The sequence below is a fragment of the Miniopterus natalensis genome, chromosome 9, assembly GCF_054644295.1.
Source record: "Miniopterus natalensis isolate mMinNat1 chromosome 9, mMinNat1.hap1, whole genome shotgun sequence".
Classification (NCBI taxonomy): Eukaryota; Metazoa; Chordata; class Mammalia; order Chiroptera; family Miniopteridae; genus Miniopterus; species Miniopterus natalensis.
The window spans coordinates 784,049-810,631 of NC_142089.1; the positions used below are offsets into that span (position 1 = coordinate 784,049).

The 26,583-nt window shown below is 60.1% G+C and overlaps 2 protein-coding genes across 3 annotated transcripts in view; both read left to right on the forward strand.

Annotated features, from left to right (window-relative positions):
• PRKCZ (protein kinase C zeta) overlaps positions 1 to 1,225 on the forward strand; it is a 44,430-nt gene extending 43,205 nt beyond the window's left edge. The window contains exons 5-6 of the mRNA XM_087820315.1: positions 620 to 705; positions 1,094 to 1,225. Of these exons, the coding sequence (XP_087676441.1) occupies positions 620 to 705; positions 1,094 to 1,225 (218 nt within the window). The remainder of the gene's footprint in view (positions 1 to 619; positions 706 to 1,093) is intronic.
• On the forward strand, positions 626 to 26,351 carry LOC107540144 (protein kinase C zeta type). Of its 2 annotated transcripts, XM_087820064.1 has the most exons (14): positions 626 to 705; positions 3,061 to 3,192; positions 4,222 to 4,303; positions 5,356 to 5,408; positions 7,492 to 7,680; positions 10,864 to 10,961; positions 18,225 to 18,311; positions 20,009 to 20,144; positions 20,362 to 20,449; positions 21,528 to 21,647; positions 22,186 to 22,265; positions 22,666 to 22,755; positions 25,896 to 26,011; positions 26,107 to 26,351. In XM_087820064.1, the coding sequence occupies exons 2-14, from the start codon at positions 3,190 to 3,192 to the stop codon at positions 26,192 to 26,194; spliced, it is 1,230 nt and encodes a 409-aa protein (XP_087676190.1). In that variant the 5' UTR covers positions 626 to 705; positions 3,061 to 3,189; the 3' UTR covers positions 26,195 to 26,351. The 2 variants fall into 2 exon arrangements, with proteins under 2 accessions (XP_087676190.1, XP_087676189.1); XM_087820063.1 differs by lacking the exon at positions 626 to 705 and having other exon boundaries at positions 3,112 to 3,192; positions 4,222 to 4,300.
• Positions 26,352 to 26,583: the final 232 nt, after the last annotated feature.

The window sequence follows — 26,583 nt, forward strand, 5'->3', positions numbered from 1 at the left end:
AGAGGGGCCGAGACTCAGCTGGCAGCTCAGCTCTGGCGTCAGCTCCGTGTTTCCGAGCAGAGGGTTCATCGCTCCCCTTCCTGGGACTTGGCGCCTGTGTGTGGTGAAAGCAGTTTGATGACAGGACCCAGCATAGGTGTTCTGTTTGCTTTCCTCCTGCCCCAGGATTTGCTGGGCTGGGACCCTTGGGGGCTCTCGCGTCCCGGGGGGGAGCCTGGGACGGGCTGGCAGGCGCTGTGGTCAGGCTGTGGACAGTGAGGCGTAAACGTCACCTGAGCTCACAGCTCATCTGCACTGTTTCCCGGGTGCAGAAGGGCCCGGTGGCCATGCCCAGAAGGAAAGGGTGCACAGGACGAGCGGGAGGACTGCAGGCCTCGGATAGTCCCGTCCAGGCTGCCGTCTGGGGCTCCCCTGTCTGTCCTTCCCACCTGGGCTGTGACATGAGGACCATGTGAGAGAGGCCAAGAGGGAGCAGCAAGCTGGGTGCTGTCGTCTCAGTGCCTGCCTCCCGAGGCCCCTGACAGGAGCACCCTGTCCTGAAGGCACCTCATGTGTGGAGCGGGGCCGCGGGCCGGCGGCCCTGTGCTGGTCCTTTATACTTTCCTCATGTCCTTTCCAGAATCCATCTACCGCCGTGGAGCCAGAAGATGGAGGAAGCTGTACCGTGCCAACGGCCATCTCTTCCAAGCCAAGCGCTTTAACAGGGTGAGCGCTGCCCCCTTGGGATGTGGGCTCGTCTGCCGAGTGCCGTGTGTCAAGTGCTGTGTGCTGAGTGCTGTGTGCCAGGTGCTGGGTGCCAAGTGCTCCGTGCTAAGTGCTGCTTTAAAAGCAAAGAGCAAGGAGAGGAAGCGAACAGCTGGGCTCTGTTCAGCACACAGCGGAGAGACCATCCGGAGCTGGGTTGTAGACCCGCCTTCTCCCCATCACGAACGAGCCTTTACAAGGCTTCCTGAGCTGTGTGAGTTCTGGTTCAGGTTTTTTCCGGATGGTGCTGGGTGATGAATGCAGCCTGTGTCTGGGTCTCCTCGGCCTCCGGTTATGTAACCCTTGGTCGGGGTGCTGTGGCCCTGTGGTCCCGCCTGCCTGTGCCCAGGGTGGGACTGTGGCTTTGACAGATGACACCAGGATGCATGGTGTGCTGAGCCGCATTTCCTGTGGCAGGAAGGCCTCCTGTGACCCCGGCAGCCCTGGCCCCACCCACTGTGTCCACCGCGTCTCTTCATGATGCCTTTATCTTCTCTGGGAACCAGTGGCTCACGTGGCTGTGTGATTGTCCCGTTTCACAGCCAGAGGGGAGGTGCCTGCAGGGGCCTCGCGGCCAGGGACAGTTAGTGCCCTGGGGCTGCTGCAAAAAGCACCACAAACTGGGGGTTTAAATTTATTCTCTAAGAGTCTATAGCCCAGATGCCCAAACCAAGGTGTGGGCAGGGCCGCTCCCTCTGCCATCTCCAGGGAGGGTCCTTCCTGCCGCTTTCTTACTGCCGGTGTGGCCAGCACTCCTTGGTGCTCCTGGGCCTGTAGCTGCTGCGCCCCGGCCTCTCCCTCTGTCTCCACCTGCCCCGTTTCTCCCTGTGTCTGCTCCCATCGGGACACCAGGTGTGATTAGGGCCATACAGTCCACTCTGGCCCAGTTTTAACTTAACTACACCTGCAAAGATACTCTCTGCAAGTAGGGCCACATTCTGAGGTGCTGGGTGGACATGAACTTGGGGGACACCATTGAACTCAGTACAGTCACACCAGCGTGCTCACCCAGGGGCCTTTGCATGTGCCCTGCCCAGCCTGCCCTCCCGCACGTCCTCGGAGCTCACGCTCACCCCTTCTTCCTGTCTTGGCTCAAACGTCCATCCCTTCAGGATATCAGAGGAGGGGTCCTGGAGCCCCGCACCCCACACTGGCTTTCAGTCCAAGATGAAGCCCACCCAGTGAGGCAGGCCAGGTTTTGGGAGAAAAACTCCTTTCTCTGACTGCAGGGTATAGGCCCTGACACCCCTCCTTCCCCACAATTGGTGGGCAAAGGGCTTTCCTCCCCATGGAGAAGCAGGGACTTGGCAGGGGCACCTGCTCTACTCCCTGTCCCCACCCTGATGAGAGATGAGCTTCTTGAGGCCATTGGCCCAGGAGCAGGTGCGTCCCTGTGAGGCCCTGTGAGCGCTGGCGCAGTGGTCTGCTTGCTTGGCCACAGTCCAAACCAAGTGGTGTGGGATTTGACCAGTTTTCTTAAATGAGCTTAGTCCAGGCTACTGGTACAGGTGTGCCCTCTTACTCATCTCCAGGAGTATTTGACTCTTTCAAAAGAAAGAAATTTGTTTAAAATAGTGAAAGAGAACTGAAACGTGTAAATGAGCTATGGCTGGGGGGGATTCTAATTCGGAAACCCAGGTACCTTGGACTCCTGAGGGTGCCACGTGCCTGTGCCACGTGCCTGTGCCACGTGCCTGGAGTTGGCTTTGACCAGGTTCATCCTCACGCACCTTGAAACATTTCACAGTTGGGGTCAGTAAACAAGCTGAGATGACCATCAATTAAGAACAAAGGTGGGCCATTTAAGTAGAAGTGCTGGAAAAAATACCAGGATGATCGTACATTGCCCCGTGTGGCCATTCAAAATGACAAGTCAGATGTGGGGAGAGTGCGTGTCTCCGTCCTTTGGGTGAGAAATTTGGACAAGGGTCGGGGGCTTCCCCATCTCCTCTCATCCTGGGTCACTACACCCAGGCGGGTCCCCACGGAGCCTGGCTAACCGCCCTCCTTCCTACAAGCACGGGAGGCCCTGCCCGTCACCCTCGCCCGGCAGTCCTCCCTTTGCCCCTCTCACAGAGCAGGGCCCCACGCCCTCCTCGGGGCCACAGGTTCCCCCCACCTTGGGATGGACCTGAGTGGGGGCGTGGTGCCCATGTGTGACTAGGTGACCAGGGCACCTCTTGCCCCAGCGCCATGTAATCTTTTGAGAAAATCAGCGAAGGTGCATCTGACCCAGGGCATTGCCTCGTTCCTCTGTGGAGCGTGGGCTCTGGGAGTGCCCGGGCCCTGCCTAACACCCCCTCTTGTCGTCTGCAGAGAGCGTACTGTGGCCAGTGCAGCGAAAGGATATGGGGCCTCGCGAGGCAGGGCTACAGGTGCATCAACTGCAAACTGCTGGTCCATAAGCGCTGCCACGTGCTCGTCCCCCTGACCTGCAAAAGGCATATGGTGAGTGTGGGCCTGCCACGGACGAGGTGAGGGGACGGCACCTGTGGGAGGCAGAGCGATGGCCCTGGCCAGCCGTCTGGGACAGGACCCCTCTTTCTGAGCCCTGAGAACCCCCAGTGCCCTTGGGGTGCCCAGTGCCCTCTGCCGCTCTGGGCTGGGTATGGGGGAAGCTGTGGCTCATCCTACCCAGTCGTGGGACGTGGGGAGGTGAGAGCCTGTGCTGCTCGGAAAGTCGGAGGGCTCAGCCCCGTGTGCTGTGCGCCCTGACCACCAGCTGGGGATCATGGATGCCAGGTGTCTGGCCCTTCAGGCCGCTGTTGGTAGATTTTTTTCTCACCAAGCATCCAGGTGTCCGCTGGCGCACGTGTGGACACTTGGCTCATCTGCGTCTTGTCGCAGTGGGGGCAGGACAGGCACCTCTGGGGGCTGACGTCTGAGTCTGGCTCTCACCCCGATACCGCTGGAGCACAGGGATGTGGGGTCCCCGCACAGACTAGCTCTAGGGTTCCTGTCACCTGCGACAGCCAAAAACGATAAAGGTGCCCATACCCTGGAACCCCCTAGGTCCGTGTTAGCCTCAGAAGTGAGGCCAGCCCCAAGGACGAGTCAGTCATCGAGCTGAGGGACACCCACCCTGGAGCCTAGGCGACCACCAGGAGGGAGCAGCTCCATTGTGACGTCAGTGTGTGGAACCCCGGGAGCTGGGCCATGGGGCTCAGAGCCTGCCTGGATGTGACATGCACACGTGTGGCAGTGGGGGACTGGGGAGGTGACCGAGCACTAGGTAAAAATGCCCGTTTTATAAAGAAAGCATCTGCTGCAAGGGTCACGAAGTGCTGAGACAGCACCCCTGCCTGTGGAACCACAGGTAACTTCAGTGCAACAAAGTAACAGTTTGCGCGATGTGTACCGTGATATGTGTAACAGTGTATATGTTTTAATAGGTGACTTTAAAGTCTCGCAGCGTCTCCAGAAGCCGTCCTGTGGCCCTGCCCGTCACTCTGTAACGCCCCGTCTCTCCCTCCGCAGGATTCTGTCATGCCTTCCCAAGAACCCGCAGTAGACGACAAGGACGACAGCGTAGACCTTCCTTCTGAGGAGACCGATGGTAGTAAGCGCTGCCTCCTTCCTGCTGGTGGGATCTGGCTCCGCTCGCCCCGGGACGCCTGCTTCCTCCCCTTTCTGACCACGAGTCCTGCCCAGACCCCGCCTGCTCTGCAAGGGTCCATGTCGGCAAGCGTGGCTGCCACCAGTGGGGCCTGGGACATGCTCTCCAGGGCCTCCCCTCGGCCCCAGCAGAGATGGGCAGGGCGGGTGGCCTTCCCTGGGGCCCAGGTCTCCCCGAGTTGCTGCCATGGGAGTCCAGGGCTAGGGGCTCCCCTCTGCGCCTGCGTGGGGTGTTCTACAAGGCACTCCGTGTGGCAGTCACCACGTGGGCCCCTCCCATAAATTGGCTGCTGCAGAGCCGGTCTCTGGGGAGAAAGGCCTGCTGGGCGATTGCTGTGCACGCAGCCTGCTGTTGTGTGGTTCTTGGGGTTTTGCTTTTTTTTTTGGTTTTTGTTGGGATAGACTTTTTTTAATAAGCACTTGGGGAGAGATTTTGAATGCCAGTGTAAGTGATGGCCTGACTCTGAGCTTCCACAGTCTGTGGACTATTACAGGGTGTATGAGAGCCCTGGCCCTGGCTTCATAAACGTGATCCATCCCAAGAGCCCTCGATGAAGTGAGACCAGGGCACATAAAGCTCTGAGCACAGCACCTCACCCAGGAGACTAACAGTTACCTGTCCACCCACCTACCTCCATTACCCGTCCATCATCCACTCGCCCGCCTACCTATCCATCACCCATCCACCGTCTACTACCCACCACCCCCACCCATCCATCTGTCCATCTATCTACTCTAAGAACAAAGACTGGTAGGGTAGATACCAAAATCTTACATGACTAGTTTCCTCTAGATGAGTCCCTGGGGGAACTTGTCACACATGTGGTTCCCAAGCCCCATCCTCAGGTGCTCAGAGCCAGCAGGTCTGGGTGGGGCCCAGAAAGCGGCGTTCTGTGGCTGCTGCATGCGTCTGCCTTGAGGGCCCCCCTTTGTCCTGGTGCCTGGGGACATGCTCCTGACAACACCTGTTACGACGTGTTTTCTCTCTCTCCACAGTTCCTTACATTTCTTCCTCCCGGAAACGTGACAGCATCAAAGATGATTCCGAGGTGAGTGCACAGGGGGACGCGTCAGAATTTCTAGTGTCCATCTCAGTCCGTTGGCTCATTTCTCGGGCAACTGTGGAATTTTAATGTGAACTGGACGCGTTTGGGGATTGTGGCTCCAGTGAAGGCGTGGACTTGTGGGCACCCAGGAGTGCACACCGCAGCGTTTGGGGTGGAAGTCCGTGAAGTCTTTCCTGTGTTTCGCAGAGGTGACCTCTGCGTGGCCAGATGGACTGAGAGCAGGTAAATGTAGCAGAACTTGAACCGTGGCTGAATCTCGGTAAGGACTTGGTGCTCAGCGTATAATCCTCACCAAGATGCAGAGCAGGCCACGCTGCCGTTGGCTGTGTCTGTGGGAGCCCAGGTGGCAGGGGAGGCCGAGCTTGACTCGGGACCCCTCTGACCTCGGGGTTCTCTGCTGTCAGGTTTGGATGACGATTGCACCTGTCCGTGAGCATAAACACTTAGCACGCGCCTGGCACACAGGGAGCCTCCACGGCACTGACGTTGGTGTGGCTGTGTCCACGTCAGTACAGGGGGCTCAGGCTGTCACAGTGACCTCCACACAGGGGACCCTGTGCTCAGGCTGGCCCCCGGGGGATGGCTCACTAGCCTTTGCATTGTTTTCTGGGCCCTCTTACAGGGTTGGCATTGTCTGTGGGCCGAGGGACAGCCCAGGTTGTCACCTGTGCTTCTGACCAACCAACTGTAGATTGAAGGTTGCACCCACCTCCTCCTTGGGTTAGATGGTTTTGCTAGAGGGGCTCACAGGGCTCAGAGAAACGGTTTACTCACTAGATCACGGGTTCATTATAAAAGGACCTAACTCAGGGCCAGCCCAGTGGGAGAGACCACAGGGCGAGGTGTGTGGGATCAGGGAGGAGATTCCACGCCCTCTCTGGGTGTCACTCTGCCTGAATCTGCACCTATTCATCAACCCAGAAGGTCTCAGGGGCCCGTCCTTTTGGGGGTCTTGTGGGGGGTTCATTACACAGACAGGGTTGATTCCACCATTGGCCACAGAGAGAGAGCTCAGTCCCAGCCCCCCTCCCCTCCGTGGAGGTCGGGAGTGGGACTGAATGTTCCAGCCCTCCCATCACGTGGTTGGTTCCCCTGGCAACCAGCCCCCATCCTTAGGTGATTGAGGGGCTTTCCAAAAGTCACCTTATTAGCATAACAAAAGGCCTCCTGGCACTTAGGAAATTCCGAGGGTTTTAGAAGCTGTGTTCCAGGACAGGGAGGGAGACCAAATGCATAGTTCTTTTTATAAATTTATGTCACAGGTGGTCCTTCTGGCCAGGGAGACCCTCTGCTGGCCTTTCCTGCCCTCCCCAGCTTGGGGCCAGAGGTTCAATGTGACCTCTGTGTGCAGCAGCTCTGGGTGACAAAAGGCATGGTCTCAGTGTCCTTGGTCAGAGTGTACTCGGGAGCAGGGAAACCTCCGCAAAACCTCAGGGAGCAGCCCCACTTTGCCCAGCTTTCCCCGAGTGACCGGCAGATGTCACATCTAGGTTTTTCTGCCTGCTGGTCCTGTGCATGGGTCAGGACCACTTAGTCACCTCCTTCATCCACCACAGATGTCCTGGCCAGAGATGATTTGCAGGAAGGAAGTGACCTGTTTTAAGTCGATTGCCTTCCTCCTTCACTGTGCCTTTCCAGTAACACTGGCTTTGGCAGACACGAGCCAGTGATGGCCCCGGGGAGGGCCAGCAGCGCTGGGGCCCCAGCCCTGATGGCCCTGGGGTGCGTGAACCTGTGGTCAACTCTCTAGCCCATCCTGGTTTGGTTGTCCCCTATCACTCAGAGGGGCCACCAGTGGCTGGGGACGGGGCCACGCGTGGTCTGTGGAAATGAAGAGCTTTTTGGTTTCAAGCTCCTTCCATCAAAAGCTGCAAAGTCCTTTGTTCTTGGCGATTCTTCCTGGGTGGGGTGGGTGGGTCTTTAGGACATGGAGTCATGACTCATGAGCAGATCGGGGTCTGAGGTCTGGGGCATGCAGGATCTTTGTCAGGATTGGCAGGGATGCCACATACTTAGAATCCCACATGTTCCCCCTTTCCGCGTTCTGTTGTCCCCCCTCCCTTAGGACCTCAAGCCAGTCATCGACGGGATGGATGGAATCAAAATTTCTCAGGGGCTGGGGCTGCAGGACTTTGACCTCATCAGGGTCATCGGGCGTGGGAGCTACGCCAAGGTCCTCCTGGTGCGGCTCAAGAAGAATGACCAGATCTATGCCATGAAGGTCGTGAAGAAGGAGCTGGTGCACGATGACGAGGTGAGTCAGCCACGGGGGTGCCACGGGAGGGTGTGCCACCGAGGGAGTGCCACGGGGTGGGTCACACGGGAGTGCGTGCCACGGGGGCACGTGGCACGGTTACTGTGTGAATCTTAGTTCTGGCTTCGTGGGCTTTGTTCTTTTCATCGAAGTGAAATACACATACAATTGGCCATTGTAACCATTTTGAAGGGTACACAGCGGTGGCATTTAGCACATTCCCAATGTTGTGCCACCATCACCTCTGTCCAGTGCCAGGATGTTTTCATCCCCCCAAAAGGAGACCTGGCAATCACTGATCTGTTTTCTGTCTCTGGGTTTCTGTTCTGATATTTCATTTACACGGAATCGCACGCTATGGGCCTTTGGTGTCTGGCTTCACTCACTGAGCATCCGGTGTTCAAGGTTCCTCCGCACTATGTAGCCTGTGTCAGAGCTTCTCTCCTTTTCATGGCCAAGTAATATTCTAGTTTGCAGATGGGCCCATTTTGGTTTATCTAGTCATCTGTTGATGGACATTTGGGTTATTTCCACCTTTTGGCTGCTGTGAGTAGAGCTGCTGTGAACACACGTGTATAGGTATTTGTTAGAGCCTCTGTTTTTAGTTCTTTGGGTCTTTACCTGGGAGTAGAACTGCTGGGTTGTAGGGCAAGTCCATGTTTAACTGTCTGAGGAGCCGCCAGCCTGTCTTCCGCAGCAGCTGCACCCTCCGCATTCCCGCCAGCCGCATGCGGGGTCCCTGTTCCCAGGTATCCTTTTCAGCACCTGCTGTTTTCTGGGTTTGGATTGGCACCGAGCGGGTGGGTGTGACGTGGGATCTCATTGTGGTCTTGGTTGGGTTACCATAGTGACTAGTGATACTGAGAATCTTTCAAGAGGCTTGTTGGCTTCATGCACTTTTGATCTCCTTTCGCATCCAGATGCAGGCTCTGTGTGTGAGAAGCAGAGGATACTGAGCTCAGAGAACAGGACACTGTTATTGTTAGGCTGTGGCTGGGACACAGGCCCACCCTGACCCAGGTTCATGGTGGGGAGGGAGGGCAGAGCTGGGGCTGGACCTGAGTGGGCACGGGCCCCACTCACAGGAGGCGTTTGGGCCATGCACAGACTGCCCAGCGGCCCTGAGTGCTGAGCTCACATGTGAGTGGTGGTGTCTGGGCCTCACAGTCAAGGAAACTGAGGCCCTGGGAGGTGCGGTGCTGCCAGTGTCCTCACCGCTGGTCAGCTGCACTGCTAGATGGTTCCAGACCCCTTCCCAGCACAGCTGCCAGCTGGAAAATTAATGGGATGGGTGAGGTCGAGTTTGCAGAACCCCGAGGGAAAAGGCATTCAGAGGAGTCACTGCTTTGTTCATTCTTGGCCTCTTCCCGTCGTCCGCTGTGGACCAGGATTGGGAGGTGGGGGTTTTAGGTGGTCTCCAGGGAAGAGAGAGACTCTAGGAGTCGGCGAGTGGGAGCTGAGTGTGTGTGAGAGAGACAGTGGTGTCCTGTGGCTGTGAGCCTGGGCAGTGGACATAAGGCTATCAGGGACACTCTAGCAGTGGGCTGGATGGTGGCCTCCAAAGAGCTATGTTCACATCCTGATCCCCGGAACCCATGGATATAGTCTGGCAGGCAGGAGGCAGTCGCAGTCAGGCGGAAGAACCTGGTGGCTTGATCTCCACCTGGGGCGGGGGGAGAGTCTCGGCAACCAGCAGGGCTTTCTGCCTGAGCATCCGGGTGACCGGCTGCCTTTGGAGAACAGATGGCGGGGCTGGTCAAGAGCTCTGCTGGAGGCCTGCCTTGCAGGGTGAGATGCCGAGTGGAATTATCCAGCAGCCGTTACACAAGCAAGTCTGGAGCTCGGGGACAGGAGGGGCTGGGGGTCCTCTGCATGGACAGATGGGGTTGAAGCCACTCCACCCCGGGGGTCTCTTGGCACAGACGGAGGGAAGAGGAGAGCTTTTCCCCAAGTTCCGGCGTGGATTGGGAGGGGGCAGACCTGTGGGAGGAGTGATGCTCAGGAGGTGGGTGTGGGGCTCTTTGGAATCTGTTAACTCTCTATCTTCTGTTTCCTCATGTTTTAAGTGGGGATGAGACCCACCTCCCAAGGCTTCTGTGGGGAGCACGTAGAGCAGTCATAGCCTGTAGCCCAGAGGCTAGCACACAGCTGGTGACAGTGGTAGAAGTGGTGGTAAATGATGATTGTGATAGGTGATAGATAGTGATGCTGATGATGGTGGAGATAGTGGTGATGGTGATGGAGGTGGTGGTAGTGGTGGTGATGGTGATGATGGTGGAGGTGGTGGTGATGGAGATGATGGTGGTGATGGTGGTGGTGATGGAGATGATGGTGGTGATGGAGATGATGGTGGTGATGGAGATGATGGTAGTGGTGGTGATGATGGAGGTGGTGGTGATGGAGATGATGGTGGAGGTGGTGGTGATGGAGATGATGGTGATGGAGATGATGGTAGTGGTGGAGATGATGGTGGAGGTGGTGATGGAGATGATGGTGATGGTAGTGGTGGTGATGATGGAGGTGGTGGTGATGGAGATGATGGTGGTGATGGTGGTGGTGATGGAGATGATGGTGATGGAGATGATGGTGGTGATGGAGATGATGGTAGTGGTGGTGATGATGGAGGTGGTGGTGATGGAGATGATGGTGGAGGTGGTGGTGATGGAGGTGGTGGTGATGGAGATGATGGTGGTGGTGGTGATGGTGGTGATGGTGGTGGTGATGGAGATGGTAGTGGTGGTGATGATGGAGGTGGTGGTGATGGAGATGATGGTGGTGGTGGTGATGGAGATGGTGGTGGTGGTGATGGAGGTGGTGGTGATGGTGATAGAGGTGATGATGGTGATGGAGATGGTGGTGGTGATGGAGGTGGTGGTGATGGAGATGATGGTGGTGATGGAGGTGGTGATGGAGATGATGGTGATGGAGGTGGTGATGGTGGCAGTGATGGTGATAGAGATGGTGGTGATGGTGGTGATGGACCTGATGGTGGTGGTGGTGGGTGATAATGGGTGATGGTAGTGGAGATGGTGATGGTGGTGCTGATATATTTCCAAATGGGTGTCGTCTTTTTTCTCTGCATTGTCTTTCCACAAGCAGAGGTGAGAGACATCTTCCCCTTTACCGGGCTGCCTGTGGAGAGTGTTCAGGAGCCTCCCTGACACCCCCCGGTTTCTGTTTCAGGACATCGACTGGGTGCAGACGGAGAAGCACGTGTTTGAGCAGGCGTCCAGCAACCCCTTCCTGGTCGGCCTGCACTCCTGCTTCCAGACGACCAGCAGGTAAGGAAAGGGGGTCTCTGAGATTCTGCTGATGTCTGACTCAAACTGTGTGGAGGCTGAGTTGGCATGAACCCTAGGCATCTCCCAGTGGCAGGTATGGGGGGGATTTGGTTTGTCCACTTAGCTTTGTTCTCATTGGCTGGTGTCAGATTAAGTGAATCTCATACATCTGAACTTAAATTATTTTATTCCATTTACAAAACATTTATTGGAAGCATCCCATAGGTGCAGGCATTGGATCGGGTGTCGGGTGCCCCTGTGATCAGGAGGCGGGTCTGTGCTTGTGGGTCTCATTAATTCGTGGAATAAATCGGTAAATCCTAACAGCTGCACATGTATCGGAATTCTGCTGTTTTGAAAAGGTTGAGAAACTATGGGTCCAGGATGTAAAATACATGCTCTGATTAGAAATTTCTTGCCCATTGACTTGAACTCACCAGTTTATTTGGAAAATGACTGTGTTCTGGGGGAGGCGGTCCTCACGAGCACCCGGGGTTCAGCGGTTTCCTAGAACTCACGGGGCTCAGCACACAGTTGTGCCCAAGGCTAAGATTCTTTCTGGGCAGTTTTATCTCGGCACAGGGAACGGCTTACCGTTCGAGGCCCAGACCCCAGCTAAGGGGCCGCCTCGCAGGCAGGCCTGTCATAGTCCTAACTTTTCCTCTGAGTGCTCAGCTGTGCGTCAGACCCGCGGCTCACCCACCTCCTCACCTGCCCTCGACTCTCCCCTGTTCCCACCTGGACTGGCTGCCACCTGTGTGTGCACAGCACCTGGGATTCACTGGCCTTTCCCCAACATATGTGTTGTCACCTCCCCAGGTCTCACCGATTCCACCGCCTGAATGTGCCTCAGGTTCTCCCCTTTCTCTCCGGCCTGAACCCCACCACAGCCTCCTGGGCTGCCAGGTCCCTGGGCCCCCCCAGGCTGCCTGTCCCCCCATGTTGGCACTGACCCGTATTTTGAGAACACAAAAGTGTTCTTTCTCCAGCTTCCAAGCTCCTCTGATTACTCTCTGAATTGCTCCTGGGGTGTGATCAGGGCCGGGGGAATAGGCCAGGTCGCTGTGACCAGCTCCACCCTGGTCCCTGCTCTGCCCAGCGTGGCCACGCTGCCTGACCATGTGGCCCTGCCCTTTCCTCTCCGCCCTGGAGCTCGCTGGGAGGGTGGCAGCCGGGGCTCCGTGTGTCGCTCTGTGTCCGGACCTCTGTTCAGCCCTGACCACAGTCTCTGGGGTTACGGACCCACAGGGGGCGGGCTGCCAACCCCAACCCCCGTCCCTCCTCGCTGGGCTCCAGGATGCATTGGTTTTGGCTTTCGGTGAATTTTACTCTATGAACTGTAAATATGGGTGTAAAGGGGCAAATATTCTAACCTCGCTTCCCTCCCTGCTGTCCAAGCACTTTCCGCTCTGACGCCAGGGACTCCCCTCCGCGTCCCAGTCCCCCGGTGGGTTTAGGCGGAGCTGTAACGACTTCCTCCCGTTAGATGTTTCTGCGGGATCCCCACGACGTGACCACTCCCTGTCCTGCTTTTCCACGCCGGGGGCCACATCCAGGGGTAACTCATGCACGTGTGGTCTCTCAGTCGGGGGCCTCTAGAAGTGCCTGGAACGTGGAGACCCCGGGCAGGGCATCTTTCTGGGCTGTTTCCATTTCTGTCCGGGCCTTTGTGCCACGTGAGATGTGAGCTCCTAGGGCCGGGCTGTGCTGTGTGGTTTATTAACACCCGGCACCATGTAAGCAGTCCTGGTGTTAATGATTTTTTTTAAGATACAGTCATGTTCCTGGTACAAATGTAAAGTGAGCACCTGTCGGGCTTTCCTGGCTCACTAATTAGTGAGAGGCTAGCGAGACGTCACAACCAGCTCTACGTCGAGTTCCGAGTCCTGCACGCGTCGGCTGAGGCAGGTTTGCAGATGGGTGGGGGTGCCCCAGGAGGTGGGAGGGGGTTGGGGTCCCTCCACCAGACGGACTGCACTCGATTAGATCGCGTGGCTGGCTTTTGAAGTTAGAAAGTGGCTGCAGACAGCTGAAGACACATAGAAACATTAACCTGGAAGGGTGTGTGCCGGGTGGTGCCCACGTCCCCTGCAGACACCTTTTCCTGGCAGCTGTCCGAGCAGAGGCCCCGGCACCGGCCCCACGTCCAGCCTTTCCTCTTCCTGCCTGTGCGGCCTTGCCCAGGTCACCCCCGGGGCCCCAGCTTCCTCCTCTGGGAACGGGTGGCAGGGGCGCCTGCCTCCTGCTGTGCGGATGCGTGAATTTAGTGGCTGGGCGGGGTGACCTGCCGCTTGGAGGCCCATCTGGTTGTCCAAGTGCTAATGTGATGAGAACCAGCAGCTCCCCTGGTCAGACACCGGGTGGCTGTTAGTGGCACAGCCACCGGGACACCCACGTGGATTCAGTCACGGAATGTTAGCGAGGCCGTGGGGGCTGAGGGTCCCTGCAGGCGTTGGGAGGGCTCCCTTTGTTTGGCATCACTGAGGGTTTGCCGTGGCCGGTGCTGAGCGCCAGGTGACTGTCACTGTGTTGACACAACAGGAAACGGATTAGGCCTGGAGCTGGGCCGGGTGCCCTGCGGCCTCCGGCAGAAATCTGGTAACAAACAGTGACGGTTCCACAAACCCCGGTGATGAGAAGGGGGAGGAGTGTCGCTGGGTGGGGAGAAACGGGCATTTCTGGTCGGCCGTGTCCCGTGGTCATGGGTGACGTGGAGTCTCCGAGTGTCACCGTCTGCATCGGTGGCATCACATATACACAGGTGCTTCCACCAGCACAACTGTGTTTCAAGACAAAGTGATCATCGGTGTCGTGGAAAAACCACATTTCACACCCACATGGCCGGCCCGTCTTCTCCAAACAGCAGCCACCTCAAAATTAACCACAAAATCACCCAAACGGGAAACAGCTTCTGTTTAAGCTGTTTCAGGAAAATGACCCAGAGATTGTAGCTGAAATCACTATTTTTAGCAAAACCCAACACCCTCCCCCCCACTAGACTGCATTTTGGGGACATTGTCACTGCAGCACCGTCCCAGGCCACAGGTGACAGGCCACCCCTGAGACAGACAGTTGCTGCTGAGCTTCGGCTGTTTAACTTCCACTTTGTCCTTAAAATCGAGGCTCCTGTCGCACGCTGTGTTGGGGACACAGCCCAGCACTGCTCTGTGCCCTTCTTTATAAACCCTACTTAGACCCGCCATCCGCCTGGACAGGGAGGGACCTCGTGCCCGTGTCCCACCTGGGGAGTCGGCGAGGCTGGTGGGTGCCCGGCTTCGAGAAGGGGGCGGCCACCACGTGTAGGTGGGGATGGGCGACGGAGAGGCGCCGGGTGAGCCGGGCAAGGGGCCGGCCTGCTCGACCTCAGCAAACGGGGAGTGGGAGGAGGCGAGAGCGGGACGTGTCACGAGCGTGGAGCAGGCACAGGGCGAAGGGGTCGTGACCTCGGCCGCGCCCCCCCCAGACCTCCACCAGCAGGTGGCGTCTCCGTGGGAACGTGAGTCACCGCGGCTTCCAAAGGCAGTACGTTCGCTACAGTCATAATTTAAACCCAGAATAGAGCTGACGCTGAGTGACAGGTGGCAGAGTGGGCGGGGACCATCACCCGGCCTTTGTTCTCTTGACGCCCGGTGACGGCTCAGAGGTCCCTGTTTTCCTCGCTTTTCATTGGGATCAGTCACGTAAATCGGAGAACACGCGGCCCCCGCTACTGGGTTCTGGTGCAGGGCCGCTCGGGCTGGCGGACAGCGGCCACGAGGGCGTCACGGAGACACGGCTCTTCCATCGGGGGTGATCGCGACTCGACCAGGGCCCCGGAGAAGTTTCAGGGTTTGTTTTATTTCTGCATCAAGTGCGTAGACTGACGGCCACTGGGAATCATCCTGAAGCTCGGACGGGGAGGGGCCCTCGGGGGCTCGGCCTCGGTCCCGGTCCCCAGAACCTGGGGACTGCGTCCTTTATCGGGGTCCACACCCAACACTAGGAAACACGATTCGTTGGTTCTTCCTAAGCTGGAGGTGGCCGGCTGTTTGGGGACAGGACGTGTCGGAAGCATGTCACTGGGGGCGGAAGAGCCTGGGGGTTAGCCAGGCAAGGACGTGGTGACCTCGGTGGCTGACGTCCACGGCCCAACTTGGACGACTGCACAGAGATGAGGCCACGGTGCCCCCGCCTCTTCCCCTCCAGCCCGGACGCCCTGCCCAGCTGTGTCCCTCGCGGGACAGCACCTGGCTCGGGCCAGGCCTGCGGACCAGACGAAGCCCCAGCTGCTTTTGTCACGACCGGACCAGAAACTTTCCTTTTTTGCCAACTATTAAGTAATAGCAGAAACCACCTAAAATAGCTTTTTTTTAAAAAAAACTACACAATTAAAAAAAATTTTTTTACACAATTTAAAATGAATAAAAGTGCCAAGAAGGAAGCCGCTGTGGGGCACACTCCCTGAATTAACCAGTCCTGCCCGCGTCACATCCGTGCTTGTATTTATTTTCCACGTGGGCTTTAGAACCAGCCTGGCTGCAGAAAGAAAGAGAAACTGGCATTTTTATTGGGAGGCGTTATGTCTACAGGTACCCCAGGGAGCAGCACCACGTCCCCGTGACGTCAGGCCCCCCACGTGGCTCGTGGCCACCTTCCCACCCTCCCACCTGTGCGCACCCACTTCGGGGGATTTAATAATATTCTTCATGCGGCATTCCCATCTTCCTTGCTTCGTGTTTGTCCTGAGTGTCTCGTTTCTGGCGAGGTCTTTGTCCCACGTGGGAACGAGCCACATGGTTTCGGTACATTAGCTTTGCCTGTTGCCTCCTGCGTCCTTCCCGCGGTGACCCGCAGGTCGTTTTCTTGGGCTTCAGGTGCACGCTGACAACCCCTGTGATGTTACCCCTCCTCCAGGGGGCGCCCCTGCTTATTTCTCTCTCATCCAAGGGCATCGGTCAGTACCTGCCTCACTCAGGGTGGCTGGTGACGGTGACAAACCTGTTTCCCATGGGGGCTGGAAGGATTTTGGGAGAGGAAGGGGTGCAGCTAAGACCAAGGCACCCACCTGTGACCGTCACGCTGGGTGCATCCGGGGAAGTGGTGCCCCATCTGCCAGGGCTGGAGGCCACAGAGGTGCTGCCCCTGACCGAGCGGCTGGGAACGGGACCGTCCCCTCCTGGTTCCCGGATCCCGTCATCCTGTGTCCTCCAGGGTGTCCGCCGGCCGAGGGGCTGAGCAATACCACCTGCAGGCCCCGGCCCCACAGCCAGGCGGAGGTTACAGGCCACGGGGGGGGGGGGGGGGGGGGACGGGACAGTAACCGCCCAAGAGTCGCCGCTCCTCTTACACAAGTTCCCGCCTGTTCCCGTGTTACTGTCCAGACGGAAGATCACATTTTTTTCACTCGTGTGGCAGGCGCCCTCCCCCCAGGCACCGCAGCCAGAGGTGGGCTTCACCTGCTCCCCGCGGACGTTGGAGGGTTTGTCACGGCAGCTCGTCTGAGTCACAGCGTCGTCATCGGGTGAATCGGCACCTGGTGCCACTGATGGAGCCTCACTCGGGAGAAATGTCAGACGTGGGATTAAGGTCTATCTATGGACAAAAATAATAATCCTGCTTTAAAAAGAAAAAGAATCCTCTACTGTGATTGTAGGTGGATCGGCGTTAAAATTAAGTGAATTCCCTTATCGGAGAGGGACCCAGGACCTGGGACCAGAGGCCCCTGCGCATCCGGCTGGACCTGCCTGCACGTCCCTCGTAGGGAAACGGCCTGTGGTTCCCGGACGGAAAAGGAAACTCCCTTCGGTTCCACTTTTCTTGGTTTTCAAATGTCCCCTTCACTCCTCGGCCCCCTTAGGCGCTGTCAGGATGCCTTTTCCAGAACTAGGGGACACGATTCCTGGTAACTGGACAGTATCTGTCCACTTAGAAGTCACCCTAGAATTTTGAATAAATGCTGTTTTTTTTAATGTTGGACTAACTCTTAGGTTCTTTCCCTGGTTAACAGGGTTAAGCGTGAGTTATGTTGGCACAGAGCCTGGCAGTGGGCTACGTGGCTGCCACCTGTCCCTGGGCTTGTCGGGCCAGTGGTAGGTGCGCCAGTCTCTCACCCGTGGCGTGAAGGTGGGCACAAGAATACGTACAGACGGGTGAGGCTGTGGCAAGGTCAAGGGTGCGTTCTGAGGACATCCCTGGAAGTGGGGATGGAAGGAAGACCAGAGCTGTGTGGACTCTGCCGCGTGGCCCGAGAACTGGGGTTGTCTCCCTCCCGACTCCCCCAGCGGAGCCAGTGACCTACAAATACAAATCCGAGAGCTGCCCTCAGCAGGGTATTTCTGGAAAATTGTGTGGGAATTTAATTCTGAAAATGGAACCTGATTAAATGCGAAAACGAGCTTATCTGGAAAGAAGCCGCCTGGTAGATTGTCTGGAGACTTGAAGGGCCCTGAGCGCGTCTGATGACGTCATCGGGTCTTGGTCCCTTAAATCCCAGGACCCCGGCAGCTTGGGCCTGACCCCAGGGGCCCCTCGACTGCTCCCCAGACTCACTGGTAGGACCAGCACTGAGCCCCCCACCCTCTGGCCTGCTGCTCGGGGTCATCTCTGCACCGGGAACAGCCAGGCCCAGTGACCAGGCTCCGGCAAGGAGTCCCGCCAGCGCCTTCCTCCCTACGTCCTGCCCACGGGCATCTCCTCACCTCCACCCCTCTCGACAGGCCCCTCCATTCCTCCGCCCGCCCCGTCCCCTCCTGGAGTCCATCCAGACTCAGCGGCCAGGCCAGTCGTTCACCAGCCTTGTTCCCATCACCTGGCCTTGCACCTGCCACCGGCTCGTATGGTGTTTCCTCCGTGAGGGGAGCTGGTTCCCGTTGCCCTCCAGGCCTCCGCTCCCCCCTGGGCCTTATTTTTTATTTTTTTTTTTTACCTTTTTTGCCCTGAGGGAGATCTCGCTCTGCTTGGATGGAACGAGCGAGTTGGTGAAAGCTGGGGTGTCCGCGTTTTGTCACATCGGGGGCAGAACTGGGTGACCGCGGGCCTCCCAGGGTGATGCCTTGATGAGGGGCGCAGGGCTCCGCCTCCACCGTGGCCTCTCCGGTCTGGGCTGCTTTCCCTGCCGACCCGGCCGCGCGGGAGAGTTGACGCGGCCGAGAAGGACGACAGGCCCTCGGCCTGGGACAGCCTTCCCCAGCGCGCAGCTTCTCGGTCGCGGCTGCTTCCCGGCGAGCAGGCCGGGGGCCGCCGGCCGCCCGTGGTCCCAGCCCCCACCGCCCGCTCTCCCCCCAGGTTGTTCCTGGTCATCGAGTACGTCAACGGGGGGGACCTCATGTTCCACATGCAGAGGCAGCGGAAGCTTCCGGAGGAGCACGCCAGGTGGGTGCCGGGCGGCGGGCGGGCCTCGGAGGGGCGGGCGCGGGAGGTCAGCAGCGCGCAGGTGAGGTTTGGGGGCAGCGTGAGCCCCGCCCTCCCCCGCGTGGGCAGATGCCAGGGCCCCTGGGGGGCGGCCGGGAGGCGGGTGTTCCGTGGGACGGTGCTGCCCTGGTTCCGCCTTGTCCGTTCCCGAAACGGGGGGACGGGCTCTGACTCGACTCCCCCGAGTGGATGGAGCGCCCGCCCGCTTCCTGGTCTGTTTCACACGGATGCAAAGCCGGGGTTCGCTGGGCCCTGGGAGAAAGTGACCCCCCTTTTCTCTTTTTTAAATGGCTCCGAAGGACACTCGCCCCTTCCTCTCCTGCCCGGGCCGGGCCGGCTCCCCGCGCGGCCTCGGCGTCTGCGTCCACACCCCCCCTTCCTGTTTTCCACGGTGTTCTCTCCCCTCATTTCCTCACTTGGAAAAATTTCCATGCAGCTTTGAGTCACCTTAGAGCCTTTTTGGGGAAAAGCAGTTTATAAATCGAGAAGAGCACACGCCCCACACACTCACTTTTTCTTTTAACTGTGGTGAGATACACACGACATAAAATCTACCACGTTAACCACAGTTAAGGGCACGGCTTGGGGACACGAAGCACATTCACACTGATGTCCAGCTGTCACCACCACCCTTTCCATCGTCCCCAACTAACACGCTGTCCCCATTGAACACTCACCCCCTCCCCCGGCCCCACACCACCATCTACTCTGTCTCTACGACCGACTCCTCCAGGGACCTCCCGTGGGTGGAACACGCGGCGTCTGTCCTGACTCTGGCTCCTCTCGCTCAGCATGACGCCCTCCAGGTCCATCCACGTCAGGTGCTGGAGTTTCCTTTCTTTTTAAATATATCTTTATTTTTTTTTATTTTATATGTCTTTATTGATTTCAGAGAGAGGAAAGGAGAGGGAGAGAGAGAAGCATCCGTGATGAGAGAGTCACTGATCGGCTGCCTCCTGCAGGCCCCCGACTGGGGATCGAGCCGGCAACCCGGGCATGTGCCCTGAGCGGGAATCGAACCCCGATCGCCTGGATCCTAGGCCGACGCTCATCCGCTGAGCCACGCCCGGCCGGGCCTGGAGTTTCCTTCCTGAGGCCGAGGTTGTCCCAGGGCGTGGACGGGGCGCGTCTGTCCGTCTCCATCACCCTCCACCCTTCCGTGGACACCGGGCTGGCGCCCCCTCTTGGCGGGTGTGAGTAGTGCGGCTGCGCACGTGGGTGTGCAGACGCCTCTGGGAGACCCCGCGTCCTGTTCTCCGAGGGCACGTCCAGAAGTGATTCTATTTTTTAATTTTTCGAGGCGTCTCCATAGTTTTCCACGGCGGTTGCACCGTTTTACATTCCCACCTGCGGTGCCCCCCAGGTTCCAGTTTCTCCATGTTCCTCCCTTGTCAACACTCTTTGTTTTTGTGTTTGACACCGGCCGTCCGGTGGCCGTGAGGTGCTGTCCTGTTGAGGTTTTGATTTGTTTCCCGGACAACGAGGTGCTGAGCGTCTTTCCTGGTCCTGCTGGCCCTGTGCACGGTCGGCCAGAGGACACGGGCCGTGCGATGCAGGAGCGGGGTCAGCGGCGGCCCCCCGGCTCGTGCCAGTGCCCGGGCCTCTCGTCCGGGCTCCTTGGGTCCTCTGCTGACATAGGCTGTCCCCCCGGCCCCCAGGTTCTACGCCGCTGAGATCTGCATCGCCCTCAACTTCCTGCACGAGAGGGGCATCATCTACCGGGACCTGAAGCTGGACAACGTCCTCCTGGATGCCGACGGCCACATCAAGCTAACGGACTACGGCATGTGCAAGGCGAGCGCCTCCCCGGGTTGGGTCCCACGGCGCCCGACCTGCTCGCCCGCTGGGTCCTGGGCAGCGACGCCGACCCACCAGGTGCCCCGGCTCCAGGGTGACCAGCCCGGGCACCTCCCCCTGTGCCGAGCGGGTTTCCTCAGAGGCCTGTGGTCCCACCGGCCCGGTCGCATCGGGGGGGTGTCCCCCCTCCTGGTGACTGACTCTGTCCCCACAGGAAGGCCTGGGCCCCGGGGACACCACGAGCACTTTCTGCGGAACCCCGAATTACATCGCCCCGGAAATCCTGCGTGGAGAGGAATACGGTGAGCAGTGGCTCCTGGCCGGGCGGGCGAGTGGGGCCACACGCAGGGGACAGACGATGTGGGCGATGGGGACCCCAACTCTGGAAGCTTTCCCTGCTCGGGGACGTGCTCAGGGCAGAGAGGGAGGGCGGAGGCCTCGCCCAGCGCCCAGGAGGAGGGGCTTGCTGAGCAAACTACGCCTGAGACGCGTACGCGTTGCCCTGTTCCCAGCCCCGTGTCACTTGGCCTCTGTTCCCAGGCCCGTGTCACTCGGCCTCTGCTCCCCCACGTCTTGCTAGCGGGTCCCCAGTAGAGGACACTGGACAGAAGGTCTCTGATCAGGGAGCCCTAAGGGCTGGAGAGGAGGGAGAGGCACACGGGGTCGCGGCTCAGCGGGTGCCGTGGGTGAGGCAGCAGAAACCGGGCGTAACCCGCAGCCAGGCCCCCACCACCTCGAGGACACGGCAGTGCCTCTGCCCCTGTCTCCCTCGGGTGTGAGGCAGGCCTGTGCCCGTGGGGTGGGGTGGGCAGGGTGGGCAGTACCTGCCCTCAGGTAATCGGGCACCAGGGGCCACTACGATGATGTCACTTAGTAGCCGGAGGACAGGCGGCAATCGCTGGGCCACAGGGAGGGACGAGACTTTGGGGTCAGCTGCCGTCCACGGGCCGAAGCCCCCCCATCCCCTGTTCACTGAAAGACGTTCCCCACGGACCAGCTGTATTTGAACGTGAAGCCGCAACAGTTACTGTGGAAGGAAATGTAACAAAGTATCTTAGGAAAAGGGGTCCTCAAGCCTGGTGACCGAAAGCAGGAAGGAGAGGACGGTCGTCCCCACCCATCAGCTCGGTTTTGTGTGTCTGTGGCCGAAGGTGCCGCACACAGAATCGAAAGGCCAGGTGACCCCTAGACGTCGACAGGCAGAGCCAGGCGGGGGGTTCACGGCCTCAACGTGGGACAGCTTTGCGAGTTGATACGAAAGACCGGCGTCCCCAGGCCCTCGGGGGAGGTTGGGGACGTGTCAGAAACCGCACCCGGACCTGCTGGTCCAGCAGCCGGTGCGTGAGGCCGACCCGGCCTGATGGCCCCTGCTCCCCCCAGGGTTCAGCGTGGACTGGTGGGCGCTAGGTGTCTTGATGTTTGAGATGATGGCCGGGCGCTCCCCCTTCGACATCATCACCGACAACCCCGACATGAACACCGAGGACTACCTGTTCCAAGGTGACCGACGGTGCGGCTGGGAGGGTCCCCTGGCTGGGCCCCGCACCTGGAACCGATCGTCCCCCACACGCTAGGCCAGCCCCGTTCTCAGACCCGCCAGGGGCTGGGGACACTGTCACCGGGGAAGAACCCGTCCTGATTTAGCACAGGCGGGTGCCCCGGGCAGGTGCGCCCTGGAGGCCTGGACCGTGGCGCATGCTCAGCCGGGGCGATGCCCCCATCTCGCCACCGTTAGGGCTTCTTGCCACCCAGGAGCCCCTGCCCTGGGAGCCAGGCCCTCAGTTGTCCCCGAGGCGCCCTCTGGCGGCCACATGCAGAGGTTCCGTGTACCTGGGGACGCCGGTGGCCAGAGGTTCACCTGGGATGAACACACGCGACCGTGTGCTGGGTCTCTGTGGGCTGCCGATCCCGCTGGGCTGTAGGAAGGGGTCCCGGGGTCCCAGGGCCCTGCCCCTGAGCGGCTCCCCCGCTGCTGGGCACAGCAGACACGGGGGTGCGGCAGGGGACCGGTTTCTCACTGTGACCCCAACCTTCGCAGTGATTCTGGAGAAGCCCATCCGCATCCCCCGGTTCCTCTCCGTCAAAGCCTCCCACGTCCTGAAGGGATTTTTGAACAAGGTACGTTTGCAGCCACCTGCTTGCTTGCAGCCCCCAGGGCAGGCGGAGTCTGTGGCACCCTGGGCTCCGGCTCCGTTAGGGACCAGGGCTCAGCCGCTGCGCTGGGTCGTTTTCCGGCGGCTCCGGACACCTCGGTGCGGGTGGGAACCTGCTTCCTATCCCGGCTCGTCCTGTGGGTCCTCAGTTGTTACCCACACGGCAAAACGGGGTGACAAATTACACCCAACAGACGTGTGGCGAGGAAGCTGGAGGTGCTGGGGGAGTTTTAATGGAAGGAGGGCTGGGCCTCTGCTGGTCACCAGCAGGCGGGCTCCCTGCTGGGCATGGGCTGCAAGCCTGGCCGTGAATCCGGCTTCTTTGCTTCTCGCTGACATGTCCTTATTTGAACTCGGACCCCTAGGACCCCAAAGAGAGGCTCGGCTGCCGGCCACAGACTGGATTTTCCGACATCAAGTCTCACGCTTTCTTCCGCAGCATAGACTGGGACCTGGTAATGTCACAGAACCCGAGTCCCCTGCCCCTGGTGACGGGTGGGCATGAAGGGTGTGGTGGGCACCTTGGCAGGGCTGGAGGGGCGTGACTTGGAAGCTGTGACAGAACAGGGAGAGGGAGGACCAGATACACCCCTGGGGTGGTGCTTCTTGGTGATCGGGGGGGAGTCTGGCCTGGCGTCCCCTGGCCATGCCGCCGGGGTCCCGTGGGGGGCGTCCGGGTCTGCGACCGTGCCCCTTGATGACTCTGTGGGGAACCGCAGGGCGGGGCTGACCCAGAGGAGGGTGTTCCCTTTGGTTTCCTGTTGGCTGGTTTCAAAACTTGGCGTTGTCTGTCCAGAGGCAGCCGAGGAGCGTGGCCATTCGGGCCGTCCTGTTAGGGTTCAGCCCTGTGGTTCCCGCTGTTAAAGGGAGGGAACCTGATTTATTTGAAAGTACACGCACGGTCGCGGAGTTGCCGAAATATAATGTTTAACATGCGCTATTTTGGAGAAAAGATTGTATGGCTAATGACTAAACGTGGAGCGTCAGCTTGAACTGGGTGTGGAGAAAGCCCGGCTCTGGGGCGGACGGGGGCCCCTCCCGTCACCGGCACTTTCCGTGTGCAGGGCTGCGGTCTGTGTGTCTGTGGGGTGGGGCAGCGACAGCTGGCCCCAGGTCGGGGACCCTGGCTGGTGTGAGGAGCATGGGAACAGTCTCGTGATGCCCCCGCCCCCGCGTGGCTGCCAGGCTCGCTGGCAGGTTCCACGGCAGAATCCGAGGCCCCCTGCAGTTAGGTGCAAATCTGACGCGGAGCTCAGAGCACTGGCACTTTGCAAGAAACCGACTGAGTTTTCTCAGTTGCGTTGTTTCCTTGAGCACAAGGCAGAAGCCTGGACTCTGGCTGGTCTCGAACCCTGTCCGTGTCACTCGGGCACACGTGGCCTGGAGGGAGTGCCACGCCCAGGCTGTGGTTAGTGATTGCGCCTCTGCGCCTTCAGGCCTGTCCTCAGCCTGGCGCCCACGCTGGTCCGTGACCCTTGACCCTGCAGGTGTCGGGTCCCCGGGTGCGGCTCAGGCACTGCCGCGGCTACGGCCAGATCCAGTTCCCCCCGAGACCTGGTGGCTGCAGCACCGCGTCCTCGGAAGGTGGCATCTGCTCACTCTGGCCACTGCGTCCTTGCCGGAAGCCTGTCCTTGGGTGTGGGCCGTGCCCCTAACCCGTTTCGCCCCTTTCCGGCAGCGCAGGGTGAGGCCTGGTGGCCTGGTGCGCACCGTGGGCTCATCCTGCCGTGGGCAGCGCTTGTATCTGAGCTGCGTGGCTGGCCTCTGAGTCCCGGGCCTGGGACGCCTGAAGGGGCGGTTTTCTGTGAGGGGTGCGGGCACAGAGGAAGGGGCAGAGCGTTTGATAGAGTGGGGGCCAGGGTCCCCCTGCCCTCACAGGTCCCCACGGGCAGGGGTGTCCCACTGGCCATGCTCCTTGCTCACCCGTTGCGGGCAGGGCCGCACTCCCGACGCAGCCCCAGGCCACGGTGGCTTCCCGGGTTTCCTGACGCTGTCCTAGATCTGGACATAGAATACACGTGGCCCGTGGCGCCAGCTGGCCTGGCCGAGCGTCTGCCCTGAGCAGTCAGAGGTTCGGGTCTGGTGACCGTGAGTCTCCGCGTCAGGGCTGCTACGTGGTCATTTGCCAACCAAATGTGGTGTTTTGTGCGGCATCTGGCTCTGCGGGAATCTCCGCATCCTCTTGGGAGTGCAGAGGGTGAGGCGGACTCGACGGGCAGCCCCAGGCAGCCCGGCTGTGGGTTCCCCGTCGGTGTCTGGTACGTGGTCCGTTCTCGGTGTCCCAGCTCCCACGGGCCTGGTGTCCTTCCATCAGCCGCTGATGTTGCACCTGAAAGCTCAGCGTCTGAATCGTTTGAGGTCCAAGGTCTTGTGCACACACCTGGGTCCTGGGTCCTGGGTCCTGGGTCCTGGGTCCTGGGTCCTGGGTCCTGGGTCCAGAACCACCCCACTTGGAGGCCAGGGGCAGGGCCCGCTCGCCCCGTCCTCATGTTCCTGCTGCCACCCTGGGGCCCGGCCCTGGCAGGGGGAGGCTCCGTCCCCAGCAGGTGATGGGCCTGACTTTTGTCTTCGGCCTCCAAGGCTCAGTGCCCACTGCCAGCTCCGCACGCGCCATGTTCTCGCCGCCCTCGGCTCTGGGGATTTTGGGAAGAAGTTTCCTGTTTGTACAGGTTCCTGTAGGTGTCCTCGGCAGCGCGGAGCTGTGGGACACAGGAGAGTCACACGGACACGCCACAGCCCCTCCAGCCCCGGCCCCGCCCCCGGCTCAGGCCGCAGACCCCGCAGTCGCCTCGACCCTTCCTGGGGAAGGTGGCCTGGGCACGTGGGACACTCGGGGGGGTGTATGACCCGCCGGGCTGCTTCCCGGACCCCCCTGACTTTTTGCTGGGAGAGCGAAATGGTTTAAGAAATACCCCACCTTTTACACTTTTATTAAAGACTGTTTCACGCTGACAGAAGAGTGGGTGTGGCGGGCAGACGGTAACGAAGGAAGGGAACGCCTCGTGTCCCCATAATCCCGCCCAGGCCGGGGCCCGTCCCTGCCGGTCGCAGCATACACGCTCAGGCACGCACACGTGTGCACACACGTGTGCACACAGGGTCACCCCGCTCTGCCTGCAGGGCCCCCCTGTCCCCTCTGCTCTGCACTGACCTCCCTGCCATCCTCTGGGTGACAGAAGACGGACGTGTCCCCACCCACGGCCTGGCTGTGGACACGGCTGGTGGCCCGGCTGCCGTGCTGGCCGCACCCCCGATGCCCGCTGGGCCTTGTGGGCAGGACCCATCTGTCTCTGCGACGCCCTGTGTCCTTCACCGGCTTCCTCGGCCGAACCCGAGTTCACTCTTCACGTCCCCAGAAGCTGCCAGCGTTTCCGTGTCCCCGGCCCCCTTGTTTGCGTTGTCGGAGCTGGCGATCCTGAGCGCTGTGCGCCCGGCGTGCCCGCGGGGATGCGAGCCGGGCTCACCCGCTGGGCCCTGCCATCCCCGCCACGTGGCGCGCGCTCGGCTGCGCTCGGGGCCCCCGTGCCTCCCGCCGTGGGCCGTGGGGCCGGCAGAAGGACGCGTGACACTGACGTGACTTCTCGCGTGTCCCCAGCTGGAGAAGAAGCAGGCGTTGCCGCCCTTCCAGCCGCAGATCGCGGACGACTACGGCCTGGACAACTTCGACACGCAGTTCACCAGCGAGCCCGTGCAGCTGACCCCCGATGACGAGTAGGCCGGGGCGGGGGCCGCGGGGTGCCCGGGCCGGGGGGCGCGGCGGGCGGGAGGGCGTCACTGCAGCCGCTGCCCTCCGCCTGTGCCCGCAGGGACGTCATCAAGAGGATCGACCAGTCCGAGTTCGAAGGGTTCGAGTACATCAACCCGCTCCTGCTGTCCACCGAGGAGTCCGTGTGAGGCGTCCGGCCGTGGCCACGTCCGAATGACCCCCACTCTCCTTCACCGCAGCGCTTGCATGCCAGGGAGGGACGCTGCCGCGGGCGCCTCTCGCATCGGCCCGCAGGGCGGCTTGGCGCTGGAGGACCCTGCTTCCTGTGCCTGCGCGGCGGAGGCCCCGCGGTTTCGAAGGTGCACATTTTCCACAGGAACAGACCCGACCCGCGCCGCCGGGAGACTCGCCTGTAATGTCCCGAGGAATAAAATGTACCGATGGTGTAGCCGCTCCCCATGCTGCCTTTTTTCCGTGGGGGCCCCGCCAGCGGCGCGGACGAGGAGCGTGGCGCTGCGCACGGGGGGCTGGGGACGGGAGTCGAAGTGCCTGCCGTGAAGAATTTTTACAAAAGCGG

Bases quoted from the DNA above. Each gene is read 5' to 3' on its own strand.
- LOC107540144 (XM_087820064.1), top strand. The intron at 4,304-5,355 runs GTAAGCGCTGCC...CTCTCTCCACAG, and splicing joins TTCTGAGGAGACCGATGGTA to TTCCTTACATTTCTTCCTCC. The intron at 26,012-26,106 runs GTAGGCCGGGGC...CTGTGCCCGCAG, and splicing joins CAGCTGACCCCCGATGACGA to GGACGTCATCAAGAGGATCG.